The sequence below is a fragment of the Cololabis saira genome, chromosome 10 (assembly GCF_033807715.1).
Source record: "Cololabis saira isolate AMF1-May2022 chromosome 10, fColSai1.1, whole genome shotgun sequence".
In the NCBI taxonomy this organism is placed as follows: Eukaryota; Metazoa; Chordata; class Actinopteri; order Beloniformes; family Belonidae; genus Cololabis; species Cololabis saira.
This window is the reverse complement of record NC_084596.1, coordinates 27779923-27795626: the sequence shown is the minus strand read 5'-3', so window position 1 is coordinate 27795626 and position 15704 is coordinate 27779923. Positions and strand designations below refer to the sequence as shown.

Sequence of the window (15704 nt, the reverse complement as noted above, 5' to 3'; positions counted from 1 at the left end):
CCAGACTGAGAACAAATCTACATTAGAAATGTGTTAAGCAGCAAAACGTGTGTATGTGTGTAACTGACCGAAATATCACTAAAATCAATCAAAATCAAAGTCAATATTTGCAATTTGACTGAGGTCATGTATATCCAGTACTCGAGTTGTAAAAAAAAAATCAGGGGGGGGATGGTGGATTTTATCATATGGGGACAGATAATTTGTGCTGATTACAAATAATATATAACAAATAATAGCACTGACCAAAACACCTGCAGAAATACTGCAGGAATGACATAGCAGCAGTTAAATGCAGCATTTGTCTTATTTCTAGTTAAAATCTCTCATTTTAGTAAAAAAATCTCATTACACATAAAACAAGACTCATCACTGGAAAAAACACCAATTTTCACCTGTTTCAATTAGATTTTCTCTTGAAATAAGTAGAAAAATCTGCCAGTGGAACAAGATTTTTTTTGCTTGTAATAAGAAGATAAATCTTGTCCCACTTGCAGATTTTTCTACTTATTTCAAGTGAAAATTTACTTGAAACAGGTGAAAATTGTCAAATAAGTTATTTTTCAGGTGATGACTCTAAATGTTGAAATAGCAGTAAAACCATATTCATTGATGAAATGACATAAGGGATGGAAAGGGGGGGTGGCAGTTTTACAGGGGGGATGATTTGGACCGTTTTTATTTCAGGGGGGATGCCATCCCTCCTCAACTCGAGTACTGTGTATATCAAGGATACTAAATAGTCCTATTGATAGAGAGAGTTGTCCAAAGAACTGCGGGAACTAGGAAAAAAAAAAATCACTTTTCCACCAGGAAGTCTCCGATGTGTCTGTAAACTTCAGTCCTTTCTTACAGCATCCTCCTGCATAAAAGATTTTCCTCATATCCAAATCTGTCGATGGGGATTCACTCTGACAAAAATCTTGCCCAAATCACCATTTATGAGAGTCAGACATCCCTAATCTGCATTATAGTGATCTCCTTGAAAAAGCTCTAAAACATCGGCTCCAACTGCATGCCAGAGTGGGGAAACCCGGGACAAGAGGTCAGTACCAGACTGGCCTGTAATGTGTTCCGGGATTATACTGCTGCCTCATCCAAAAAGGAAAAGCAATTACTCAAAGCTTTATGACATAACTGCTATTGCATGGGGTGCACACACTTATGCAATGCCATTAACTCAAAAGCTTTGAGAAGAATATTCAGATTTGATGAACAATGTGTATTTATGAAATAAAGGAGGATAAATTGACTGATGGGGGAGCATAACTTCAAGCCGGGCACCAGATTACCAAATCTCTATGTTAAATTACACCAAGGTATAAATTGAATGAGCAGCGAGACTAACAAAAAGTCAACTTCTATATTAGATACTGTATATTAGATGGTTGCTTTGGCCCAAAAGGGGTCTTGGTCCAATCAAATCTGTACTAAGATGAAAGAATTAGACACTCATTGGGGAGACTCAGCTGAGAGCATATTAAATGAAACTGGCATATACGAGCTATATCAATATGAGAACACTGCACTTACTTTTTTATAATTAAAAAATTTTTTAAAAATAAAAAAAAACCTTCCACTGTGAAGTGACCCAGATAGTCAGAACACATCCAACCAACCCTGAGGCTCAGTAGCTCAAAGTTGAGGCTTTTTTTTTTTTTTTTTTTCCTTTTAACTGAGGCAATTCTCGGAGCCTCACAAAAACTACGTTAAATTCGTGGATTCTTCCATTAATGAGCAACTCAAGCGTTAAGGGGTCATGTACGAGAAACTTTGGCATGGCTGAACACGAACCTGATCCCTATAAAAGGACACGTCAGGCTTTGTGACAGGAGGACATGTGCCGTTCCTTTCCGAGAAGTATAATAATTAATTGGTAAATTTGAAATCTTTCGTTTACATCAAGAATTACTCAAATAATCAGAGAGGAGCTTTGCATGGATGGCTGCTGTTCATAAGGGAAATCTGCTAATAGGATTAAAAATAGACACCAAGATAACACGGGAGTACCAATTGCCTGTTCTTTTGATAAACTTCTGCATAGTTAGATCTCTTTCTGATACAAGCTTGCTGTAAGAGGAAAAAAACAGCATGATAAGAGAACTGTCAGGCCCTCCCTCCAACTCTCCTGAGGTGAAGAGTACAGTCTCCCAGAGCTGGAATTAATATCACACCACATGTATAATCCTCTATAGTGCTCAGCATCCAATTATCTGTGACAACATCTGCGCAGCCATTGGCTGGTCTGCTCCCTATTGATGCAGGGAACATTATCAACAGTTAGGTGTCACAGGCAACCGCAGAGGCAAAAAATAAAAAATAAACAAAATGCACTCAATACACTGGCAGAAAAGGCAGCTCGCTGCTGCTGGAGGAGAGGATGTTGAGAGAACAAAGAGCCAACAGTTGGTAAAACAAAAAAAGAAAAAGAGAGAATAAAAAAGGATGAATCTCTGAGGAGCTGAAAGCAACTGCAGAGTTTGGTGCTAATTCTCTCTGAGGGTCTGTCGCTATGATACATACATCGTCATGTGAGTCACTGATCGGTACAGCTTTACGTCTCAGTAGAAGCACCGTTGACTTAGCTAGAGTTCATAATCCCCTGCACCACTTCCTGCCAGTCAAAATCGACTGTGCTGCAGAGATGCAGGCCAGTTCCCACTCATCACAGAAGCTGCAAAAGCGGCTTTCGGGCTTCATGCTAAAATGACAGCGACAGAGTATCTTACATGTGTAACGGGGTCACTTTGGCCAAAGTAGAAGCAGCCTGAGACCACCAGTAAATTTTAAAACGACACAGAACTTAAGACACGACGCAGTGAGAACTTGCAAGTGATAATCAGCCATCAAAAAGAATCGCACAGAACAATGGCGGCAACTGGATTATTTTGGAGGCAGCAGCATTACGCAAACAAAACAAGTGGTTAACAAAAGCAATTTCTCAGCTCCGTTGTGTATTAACACCATAGAAAATGCATCTTTTGTTGCTCGGCTCTTGATTGTCTTTCACCACGACGGGGGGAGATGCTGCCAACACGGGGCATGCATAAATCTCCCAATGAGGACACGGCATCTCCATGATTGTTTTATCAAGTAGACACTCTACTGCAACACATCAAAGCGTCAAAAAGTCAAGCATCGATTTGAAAGCGGGAAAACATATTTCATCAGCTTGTTTGTATCTGACTAAAACCCCACAGTTCACAGAGAGTGTGAGGGTGAGAGCCAAAACTCAACCAAAGAGCTCAATAATAGCCGTGGCTTCTGATAAAAAGGCAACAAGATTAGGCTCAAAATTAAAACCGTTGTCACAGGCAACATGATCGAATCAGACAGAGACTGAATCATTCGGCAAACTCGCGCCATGAGACGGTTCGTTTCAGAAAGTAAATCAGAACATCCTGTCCTCCTCAGACTGGATTCAGGTCTCTGAGTAATTGCTCATCCTTCGCAGAGGGAAGAACTGTGCTTGCAGCCTGTGGCTTACAGTCTGACAAACTGCCTCCTCCCGTTAAGCACCCTGACAGCAAGATTCAGGATGTGTCACCCAGAGGAAAATAAACACAGCCAAATCGGAAGAGACCATGTCCTTCACTTGGTCCTGATGACGCTGGGCTGCAAGATCAAAGGACTCGAAAGAGACCTGAAAGCATTGAACCGCAAGGCCACAACTTTGTTTAATCAATTTACTGCATTTTCTATCAGCCCGCAGACCAAAACATAAAAGCTTCCTTCTTGACCAAAGAATATAGATTGATTACTACACCCCCTACCCACACACACACACAGAGCAAGAAAAATACTGAAAATAAAACATTAAATACCCGCAGACGTCTGCTTGAACTTCTCGCTCTTCTTCTTCCTCCACTTCCAGGGTTTGAGGAGTCGTCCCAGAGAGGCAAACTTGCTCCGTTGATGGATGGGGGGAGTGTGGGTGCCGGAGACCAAGGACTCAGAACGCATGGCCGCCAGCCTCTCTACTTCCTCAGCTGCCAGGGAACAACAGGAAAAAAACATGCATACATATTATTACTAAAAGCAGGTTCTAGTTTTTTTCGTTGAGGACGCAGACAAGGTGACATTGCTGCGATTTGTTGTAAAAACGGGTACAAGCAATGAAAGCGGCAGTCATTTTCACTGTCATAACATCCCAACAGCGTGGAAATCTGTCCCCCATAAATTCTGCAGTAACTGCATGAGGCAGAACCGAGAGCACAAACAGCCATGCATGTCGGTTATTATGATGAAGAATACACAGAGTTAAACACTTCAAGGCTGCTCCACACGGAGCGGTTGGCACTACTCGCCAAAACACACTAAACAGACTGATAAGCACCTCATTAAAAGGGGAATCTTTCTACTCCTCATGAAATATTCACAAAGCTGAGCCTTTTTGAGTTTAAAGAACTGTCTGAGATCAAAAGCAAAGAATAAAAAACTATTTTGTCCCAACGCAAACAGTTACATAGAGAATGTGATACAGATGTAAAAGAGCTACAAACTGTTCCAATTATTGATAAAGAACATAGATAGACCATAGAAAACCAAAAGTAGGATAAGTGATGGGAAAAGTACGACTCCAAATCATAAGTTAATATTGAAAATTACATCTTATTTAGAAATAACAATTTGCTAACATTGAGATTGTCAGTACTGGATGATTATTTCACAAAATCCTCCCTTTGATGATTTCCTGAGGGTTGTGTGTGTGTGTCTGATAATAGAATAGATAAAGACATTCTAATCAACATCAATCTCAGTCAAAACTCTTAACAATCAATCTTTGAGTCATGAGCTCTCGAGCACTTAGTGGACTCAGTCCTCAAGAAAATGGATGGAGAGATTGGACTGGCATCTTTTACCCACAGAAATGAAAAGACAATATTCATGTTTGAAGTTAACATTTTCTCCATGCTAACTTGTAACGCTGAATTCAGTTCCTTTACATACCGTCCAATATTAATGAACAAGCTGCAAGTGAAAATCAATCTCCCTGTATTATCCATAAATCCATCCATCTTCTTCCACTTATCCGCTTCTCCCTTTATTAGTTTAATCAAAATGTATCATCAACATGGGTTGTAGTTGCATGTCGAGTTAAAACACAATATGAAAACTATCATAAAATGATGCCCCCCTTTGTGAGACGCCTTTAACAGCTAGGTATTGATGAATATAATACAATTATAGTAATTAAATGCAGCTCTAAGTACAAATATGCAGCCCTACTGAAAAAAATAGGAACATAGTTCATCGAAAAACTAGGGAAAAAAAAGGACATGCTGTGATGTCTGACTGTGTTTCAGTGTCACTGCACTGGATCAGTTGTAGCCACAGGACCCACCCATGACATTTCAGTTAAAGAAACATCAAACATCACTTTGGCAATAGTTTGCCGCCTCAGACACCATCACTTTACAGAGCAGCCTCTTCACTGAGGAAATGGGAAAGGCATGGTTCAGTAAAGTTACAGTAGTGCAGCATTGAAATGATTCCCACTAGCTATTAGTTGCTTGCTGTTGTGCCAATGGGCTCATCCCCTTATCAATCAAACCACCACAACACTTTCAGTTCCAAACGCCTCAACGGTCTGAAGGCTAGATAAAGACAGAAACCAACTCACAGCAGAGCGCACAATGGCTACCACACAGTCTGCCATACCGTGTCACTGGGACAATGACAGCAACAACTCCCATTTTTGTAACCACAATAAAAGAAATACACAGAATTTGAATATTGACTTAAAGAAAAAATGAACAAAATCGTGGATCCTGCAACATTCTGCTTACTCTCCATCCAAGAGGGCTACAAATGCACCGAATCAGTAGATAGGATTTATTCTTGCTTTACTTTTTTTTATTAATTTGAATAAGTCTAGGAAAATCCTTGTAGAGGAGCAAAGAAATCTCTTTTACAGTGTTGAAAAGGTAAATAAATATTCTTCCAAGCATGCTATTTAGAGTGCCTACAGTGTTCTTTTCAAGATAGGAGATAATTTCCCTGACATGAGTTCATCCTGTTGCACGTAACCAACACTGCTGTGATACTATGTGGAGGGTTTTAATTAAAAACACTTGTTTGCCTACCAAGATGGCTGAGTGATGATGTAATGACGCTGAATTAGAAACGGCTTTGTGCAAACAGTCTGCACAGCTCAAACCCAACTCCTGGCATTTGATGGCTAAACAGGTAAATAGAGTAAAAAAAAAAAAAAAAAAAAACCTGTCGGATTAAAAGTAGACTTGAGTATGTTTTTGGGGAAGCAGGCCGACATTTAGAGAAGTTCTGGTCCAGTCAGATGCAGTAAAACTGTTGTTCTTGCCAGATCCTTCAGGATATCAAACGCGCACTGTGGCACGGCCAGATAGAGGATCCTCCTGGACGGCATGCTGCTGCAAAGCTGTTATGATGGGCGAATAAACCACACAACCCACTCACCGTCCTGCGTGTCGTTGCCGCGGCTGCAATTGCTGCAAATGTGCTTTATTTCTTTCCCGATGTGACAGTGGATGGTGAAGGGCATGTTGTTGTTGTTGTTGTTGCGCGGATGCTGGCCAGCTCCCTTCCTGCTGCTCAGAGACATCATCTTGACCAGGCTGAACGCCTTTTTCTTGGGCTTCTCCACGGCCACGGGTGCGTGTTCCCGGCACGCCGTGTGCAGCCACGCGCCGTGCGGGAGGACGGCGTGTGCCGGGTCCACGGCCGGGTAGTGCGCCGTTTTGAACATGGGGACGCGGATAAAAAAAAAAAAATACGTTTTTTACTACGCCGTGGCTTTGAAATTAAAGGGCCATCGCGTCGTCTCTAAACCCGAACCTGCAGCAGAGATTCGCACCTTTACCTGCGCGTCCGGGGAGCGCAGCCTACCCGCTTCATGCAAAAGGCGCAGCTGCTGAAGAGAAAGAATGAAGAGAGAGAGAGAGGAGAGAAAAACACCAGAACTGGCAGATCCAAGGAAGCTAATAATACATTGCAGGATGAGTAGTGAGTGGCAGTGACCACCTCCCTGCTGGAGCTGTGGACTGCAGTCGGTCCTGAAATCGACGCAGAGCCTACGGCGTAGGGTACGCGGCGACGCGCGCTACCATATAGCGTAGGCTCTGCGTTGGTGTAACGCGGAACCATAAATCAGCCTTAATGCATGATTATCGGAGCTGAGCAGGGAGAGCTTGTGATTGGCTGCTCAGTGCTCTCCTCTAATAGGCCAATGTGAAAGGAGGAGAAGTTCCCCCACCTCCCCATCTGAAGGATCCTTGTTGTGTAAAAGAAGCTGCAATGTGTACTTTTTGTATCTGGCAATTCTTTCGCAACTAGGTAATGGTTTTCAACACAATGTTATCGCCTCCAAACATAATAGTTTATGGCAGGGGTATTCAACTAGATTTGGCCGGGGGCCACAACTGCAAAAGGACTGTATGGAGAGGGCCGCACAATTTGAAAATGTGGGGGTTTTCAAAATGTATTTTGCACTCAAAGACGAAGACTTATGTAAATATAATACATTTGTATTATACATTTGAATATATCTAGTTTACATATGAATTATGTATTAATTGTCTCCAGATTTAGTAAGTGTGAATGTTAAATATAATATTAAGATAAAGAAATATTATTTTAAATGCAAGTTCATTTTGAAACCATGCATTGTGCAAACTTAATGAAGTTGATATTGACCTACTTTTAATAAAACACGCGTTAATGACAAAGCACCACTTTCCACCAAGATTTCCTTATTTGAATATTATATTAAGCATTGAGCACAAGCATTTTAGTCCATAGTAGCCAGTTATAAAAATATTATTAAAAAAAAATATATATATATATATATTTTTTTTTTTTTCAACAAACACCCCCTTTTTTGAAATATGACCAGGGGCCACATAAAAGCTCCTGGCGGGCCGCATGTGGCCCGCGGGCCGCCAATTGAATATCCCTGGTTTATGGCGTCACCATATGCACCACTCACTGAGGGAAGTTGAGTCATATTTTGTCTGGATAGAGAGTATCAATGGATTTCAGAATCCCCTTATTTGAAAGGTGAATTGGGGTCAGAAAATGGCATCCCATTAGTAGTGAAGTCATAATATTTCCAATAGTCAAGTGAGGAGTTTCAGCTTGAATCCCTTGGAAGTCAAAATGAGTTGAATTGAATAACACGGTATAATTCCACAAAAGGGAATTATGTAGATGTGTCCTGGAGTACTGCAAACACTCATGCAGCACCTCCGGTGGTCTCTCAAGGTCTTTCATCTGCTGGTATCATCCAGAATTTGAGAAAAGAGGCACTCGAATCTGGAACATGCTCCTGCGGCTACATTTGGATGCTCTCGCTGTCTCTCTGCCAGGGCTACATCTTGTTTCACCCCCCAGGCTTCTCACACTCTCCTTGATAATCAATGCAATAACATGGTTTAAAAGGAAACTCCTCCTTCTTGGTCATTGTTTTTCTTCTTCTTTAAATCTCTTCACCCTTTCTGCGCTTGGAGCCTTATCATTAGCTTTAATTTATTTTCTTTTTTATTATGTAAAGAACTGGAATCACTGCAGCATAATGTAAAAACCACTGGTTATATTATGCTTTTCATGATGCATTGTGGGATACAATGCATGCACTATTTAGGGTATAATACTTGGTATATGGTGTTAAACCCTTATTGCACTGTTTGCTGCTTAAGTTTAACCTGTATCTGAAGGTCAGCTTGATCTCAACATTGTGGCCACCCACTAAATACTGAACAGGTCATCCTTGTGCTCCCAAAAGAGTCTGGCCAATCAGGGTCTGGACAAGGAACATCTGTTTGTGTCCTGGAGCGTCTGGTACCAGGGCGTTAGCTATAGATCCTGCAGGTTGTGGGGTGGAGACAGATGGCATCACATTCCATCAGATTGGTTTCTGTAATGTGTTCATGCTGTGATTTGCATATGATTAGGCAAATCAATGTACAAACATGGCTCATTGTTGTAGCGCAAAAAGGGAGGAACATGAAGGAGAGTCATCCGATCTTAATTAAGCGGCACGCCGCCAATGATAATCTCTAATGAACTCTGGAAGAACAGAGTCAATGAGACTCTATCAAGTGCTTCAAGACAATTAAATGAGGCAGTCACTGTATTAAAAGCCATAAAAAAAACATTCAGATTTGGCATTTTCCTCTTGCTTTAATCATCGCCCTCTACAGCTGTCCATCCAAACACCTATCCATCCATTCTCCGCATCTGGTCATTTAAAATTTTGGCCACAAATAACAAATAACAAAACCAGAAAACATTGTAAGGGTGTATCCTTCAAAACTACCTCAACACTCACTCAACAACCGGGGTGAAAGAGGGAAAGGGAGGTTTTCTCAAAGTTTGAGTCATTAGTATAGTCGAACAGGCAAAGATAAATATAAAACCAACAATCCCTGTATTACTTGACATAGAATATTTTAACATGAGCTCTGAGAATTAATATAAAAGAAATACCGGACAGTAGAGTAAGTCATCAGAAACCCCAATACGTCAAATCCCAGGCAAAAGTATTCTTTCTTTACTTATCCCAAATAGCCACTTAATTCATTCCCAAAGTTAGTGTGCACATTCTGGGATAATTACTAAGAATAATGGCCAGTTAATGAGCCGTTAATCATGGGAAAGATAAGGGATCCCGGGGCATTTCCAAACACATTTCCTGCAGAGCAGTGACTGATTGTGGACCGAGGGCTTGTTGGGAGGGAATATCTTTGATGTTCCGTCAATGAGCTGCAGCTCATTCCTGTGGCATCAAAGCCCTCTCTGAAATGAGGAATAGAGGAAAACAGATTTACTCCCACCACTGTGCAATGCAGTACGTGCCCTCAGCTCTCTCTGCATTTTAAGAGTTTCCCTCTCTTGCTGTGACATGCATTAAAGTTATAAAAGTGACCAAAGGAGCTGCTTCTCTTTTCCAAACATTTTGTAACTATTTTGGAACAGCAACAAACGTCTTTAATGATTATCTGTCCTATTAAACAGCTCAGCCATGATGCCAACTCATATGGGTCCTTACATTCATAGTTTATTTTAATCTAATCCGTGTTAAATGTAGAATCCATAGACCAGTAAATACTTATTATGCTCATATACTGTTCAATGCTGGTATATCTTCTTGAAATGAGAGCGACTGTAGCATGACCCAGTTTTTACTAACTCTGGAACCAATGCATTTGAGGACGATACTGTTACTTCACAACGTGACTGCTTGTGAGAAAGACGAGGAGATTGAGGAGGTATTTTTTCTTTTTTTTAAACATACATTTCAAAGGTCTACTGAAATCATTTTCAGAAACAACATGCTGTTGTTTTAATAGTTTTGGTTATATTGTGCATTACTGTATGGCGATTTTCACCTACTGATTAAAACACTTTCTACACTTTCTTTAGCTTCTGGCTCCTTTAAGGTCCTCTTCCTGACGGGTCCACCCTGTCAGGAAGAAGACCATTAATGTCAAATCATTAAGCTCAGTTAACTTTTTTTTAAATTTTTTTGGCTCTGGTGGCCTTCATTGGCAATAATTCAAAAGAAAGAAGGAGAGAAATGGAGGACATGCAACAAAGTGTGACAGGTTGGGGCTCAGATGGGACAGCTGCACGGCAACAGCTGTAGCAAACACGTGTCCGTACCATACACGAGGAGTCGGTTCAAACAGGTGAACTAATGCAATTTTAAGCCACATTTTCATATCCCACATGCAAACATTATCAGACTGGAGGCAGATACACAAACCATTTGGTCTCTTATTGTTACATGTGAAAGCTTTGAAGGTGTGTACATAGTTAACTGAGACTCTGAACAAACATCTATCATGGTACGGAGTTGGTAAGGGGCTGACAACAACACTTCACTAATGAGAGGGAAAGTGATGGTACAAAGGCAAAACAGAAAGGACACATCAAATATTGTGGAGGGCATGGGTAAAAAATATATACGAGGAACTCCTTGAACTCAGACAACTGAGCAAACTTTAGCAACAACACTCATGGCTCTTTGATGTTTCCACCATGCGAAAAGGCAAATTCCTGATCACAGCATGTCCTCTAGTGTGCACAATACAAGGATCGAATAACAATCATGCAGCACGAACTTCGTTTTAGTCAACAGATTGCTCAGAAAATGCATGACCACGGACAGTTGCCCAGTCTGTGTGTGTGTGTGTGTGTGTGTGTGTGTGTGTGTGTGTGTGTGTGTGTGTGTGTGTTACATAGCAGGCGTTATGCAAATGTATTCTATGCACAAGTCATTGAGTCCAGTGCAAAGAAGTGGGACTGAAAATGAAGGAGTTCAGAAGCAGCGTTATCAGTGTGAAAGAATATCTCCCTTTGAAATGACCTTGGGCTTTATAACGCTGCAGACTTTTTAAACACGTGTAAAATTGTTGGATAACCGACTGCATCAAAGGGAAACTGCTCATAAGTGTAATGAAACCTCTTTCAAATGTTGTGTCTTGTAAAATTACTATTTCTGAACGTTTGTGCTCCATGGAAAGGGGATCCCTTATATCCCATGACACCACCTTTTTCCCTTTCTTTTTTCCTGGCAGCATCAGTTTGTTTTAGGCTTATGAGCTGAAACGGTCTTATTCCTCAGCCTTTGCTGAATTTTGAAAACCTTCAGTGTTCTTCACAGTAGGCCAGTTTTTCAAAGCAGATATCAAATCACTTCATACCAAACCCAAGCTGCCAGTGTCACCAGAGTTTAACATGACCATTAAATGTCATCTGGTTCACTTATCAATTGAAATAATGTCAGTACAGATGAACCTTCAACAGATTTTATGTCCTGTGATTTTTGTTTTGGACTCTTTCTTTTGGTTTTTGGATTTCTATGTTCTATACTTTTGCCTGCCTGATTTCCCATTTGATTTCCAAATATTTTGTCCTTTATTCATTAAGTTTTGCCTTTAGCGTTGTTTACTTCTGACCCGATTTCACTTCATTTTGTTGTTAGAACCTGTTGCACACTTGCAATTACCTTCGTCACTATACTGGTTTGTACCACTTGTTTTTGTTTGTTCATTGCCATATCAAAGAAACTGTAAAATAAGTGCTGTTTTGCTCGAGGCAGAGCTTGCCGTGTCAGTTATCTAATGTTTTGGATTCTGTTTCAAGCTGGTTTCCATGGCAGCGGTGCAGGTTTTGGGCGAAACAATCTTACAACTTCCGACTGAACAGCCTGCCACTACAAATCTGCTGGCCCCGTTCTACTTGTGTCTCTCTGTCTCTTCCCATCTGTCATTCCCTTAGCTTTATTATCTTTCCTACTCGTTCATAGTAAAACGGTACCACACTTCCTCGATGCAATCCATAAGAAATTAAAAGGGCAAAAGTGCAGCGCAATCATTTTATTGAATTTTTGTCCTGACAGGAAGCAAAGTAATGTACTCTGATGATGTACCGTCACAGTCTCAAGCATTTGTGAAACCCTGATGTGGAGAAGGAGAAGAGAAGGAAGAAAAGGACAAATGTGGCTGCTTGTTTATTTATTGTTTTGTTTTTTTAAACAGCTTGTGCTCATCAGCAATATCTCTTACTGACATCCTTAGTTGCTTCAAATACCATCCAGTGGCTCAGCCACTGAAGCCAACACAAATGTTCAGTGTCACACTGACTGCTAGGGACGATACTACAAAGCTAAGAACAGATGACTTCTCATTTTTCATCTATTCTTGTCTTTCTCTGTACTCCTGTAATTGGATTCCTGCAGTATGAGTCTTTAATTAATAGGCTAAGTTAAAATAGCATTATCCATCAGACATTGTGTGAAAGGTACCTAAAGAAAAATATGTCAAAAATCCATTCCTGAAAAAAGGTGTCTGAAAGGAATCAAATGTTCAGTGATTTTGGCCCCAGTTAAGAATTTAAATACTATACCTAAAATGTGTGATATTAACGTATGTGTACGTCGAGACTTAGGGAGTTCATGTTGCTGTCAATTTCATTTCTATTGTTCCACTCCAGTAAAAGAAAATATTATTCCTCCCTTACTCATTACCTTAATCAATCAAAACAGAGGATCTCTGTCCAGTCTAAACAAGCTTTGCTCAGGGCACTGATATGATCCCATAACCTCACAGAACCTGGCTTTTCAACTTGTTACTGATAAAAGTCTGCATGGTTCTTTTTTGTTTTTGGTGGGGAGCAGATGGTGCCCATTTCTGCACAAAAAATAAATAATAATACATGTGTCTACTCAGTGATGGCCCATCACACACGTTTGTGAGACCATTTGGTGACACAGACTCCATCAAGGATGTGTATATCCAGCCTATATAGCGGCAGAAGGAACCCTCTTCACTGCAGAGCCCCCTCACTCAATCCTACCTGACACAGTGTCGCCATCTGGTGGCATCTTTTTTAAATGCATGTTTCCGGACCACAGTAATCAAACTGAGAATGAAGTTTACAGGATGTAAACACAGTGTCAACGCACACTTTTGTGCCCCATACATCACCGAACTCCAGTGGTCCACTTATGACGACAAACTTTCTTTTACTGGTGCTATTGGTACAAGAAACTGCAACCATTTATTATAAGATCGGCTTTGTGGAGACATGAGGAAAAATAAAACACACCAAGATAATTCAGCAAATGACTGAAATCAGGTATCTATCTATCTATCTATCTATCTATCTATCTATCTATCTATCTATCTATCTATCTATCTATCTATCTATCTATCTATCTATCTATCTATCTATCTATCTATCTATCTATCTATATATATATATATATATATATATATATATATATATATATATATATATATATATATATATATATATATATATATATATATATATATATTGGCAGCAAGGAATTGTGGGCCTGAATTAGGCCCTTTGCTTTCACAATGGATCCGTCAGTGTTTTGCTTTATCAGAGACTTTGTCAGGCTCTTATCATGAATGTCATTTCATTCAGAAACTTGTTTTTCCAGCCAAAATGGACCATTTAACCGGTTTCCTCAACGAGGCTGCATGTTCTCTTGATGTGCCAAAAGGTGGTGCTGTACCTGTGATTTTTGCCAACCGTAAAAGCGTCCAACGTCATCTGAGCAGAATTAACACCCACACTGCTACTGTGGGTGTTTCAACTTCAAATAAATTAATACATGCAAAGTACATTTCTTTATGTCTGCATGCAGTTTCAGTCTAAGCCAAGCTGATAATGTTTTAATTTTAAAACACATTTGTTGACACAGAATCGATATGTCCCATTTGTGGCTGTTACAGCCCAAAATCAGATTCAGAAAGCCTTGGTGTCTTATCCAAAGTTGGAAGGTGGAATCAGTTTATTTGCAGTATATTCCACATGCAGACAAGTGTGGACAAGACATTTGTTTATCCATTCATCCATCCAAGACGTATTACTATTCTGGGTCACAGGGACCTGCTGGAGCCTATCCCAGCTCTCTTTGGGTGAAAGGCAGGTACACTCTTGTCACCCGTCCATCACAGGGCCACACATAGATGAGAAACCACACCCACTCACTCCTATGGCAGCTGCTAAAATTCAAATCAGGAACCTTCTACCTACAGTATGAGGAAAAAGTGCTGACACGTGTTTAACACGGATTATATAAATTAACCTCAAAACATCCCCAAAATAAATGCTCAACTAAAGCCAGTGTTGAAAAATCCTGTAATTTTCCTGTAGCTGCAGATAGTGATACGACTCCACTGTGTCTTCTTATACCAAGATAGACGCTGATGTAGGAAACAGGTGAGCCTTTTTTTTGTGATCCCCATGACAAACTGGAATGCTAAACATTTAACTGCATCAGATTTCCTTAGAGGATAATTAAAAATAAAGCAAACACAAACCATTTCATTATAAACGCTTGCAGTTTTTTGGAGCATATTGCTAAACGACTTACCGGTAATAGACATGGTGTGAGAAGAACTTTCCAAAAAAGTGTCCTCATGAGAAGACACTCAAAGTCATGGAGTTAAAGGCCCATAGTCCTACCGTGTCTTTGACAGAACCTTTTGTAAGGTTGAGCGAATGAGTTCAGCATTATCACAACAAAAGCCTGCCCCCTATCTTTAAAAAGTGTGAAAAAGCTTAACATTTCTTGCACATCTGGATCTGCAGCAATTATGAATAGACTGGGAAGTTTCATCACTAAAACTAAAATCTGCATATGAATTATGGTGCTATATATTCTTAAAACCCTGCATATCTTTACTTCTGTCATCCCCAGTTTTGAACCGCTGGAGACTCTCCATTGAGGAATTCTGCACATTAAAATGTACTGTAAAGTGCATCAGGACTAAACACAACAACACAAGCAAAAAAGTACAGTTTTGAAAAATGTGACACAGAAACATTTAGTGCCTCATTCTGCCTCATTTAATAATATTTGTTTGGGATATTCATGACAAAAACTGTGGAATGGAAATAAGGAAGAGAGGTGATCAGCTCTGTAAAAGCCAAGGCCATCACATATGAATATACAACGAAGAATGGCAAGACTAGTGAGAGGCAAAACACATATAAATTAACTTAAAGTTGATAACAGTCAGCGCAGGTAAAATGCAAGCTTAAGAGGAGGCAATAAAAAACAATAACACAGCAATAGTTTAAAAATGATTTACAACCACAATGCTCAATAAGGCAGAGGCTGGCCAGATTGGCCATATTACAAACTTGCTCACTCCATGTGGGTCACTAGAAACTCAGAGCAT

General features: G+C 40.2%; 1 protein-coding gene across 2 annotated transcripts in view; it reads right to left on the bottom strand.

Annotated features, from left to right (window-relative positions):
- The window catches only part of LOC133452761 (phosphatase and actin regulator 1-like), a 44602-nt gene that overhangs the window by 20145 nt on the left and 8753 nt on the right, over nucleotides 1–15704 (bottom strand). Inside the window, exons 1-2 of one of the 2 annotated variants that reach the window (XM_061732369.1) lie at nucleotides 6439–7003; nucleotides 3825–3989 (exon numbers count right to left, since the gene is read on the bottom strand). In XM_061732369.1, coding sequence (XP_061588353.1) covers nucleotides 3825–3989; nucleotides 6439–6727 — 454 coding nt within the window. In that variant the 5' untranslated portion in view covers nucleotides 6728–7003. Of the gene's footprint in view, nucleotides 1–3824; nucleotides 3990–6438; nucleotides 7004–15704 lie in introns of those variants that run through there. The other variant, XM_061732370.1, reaches the window with a different exon arrangement.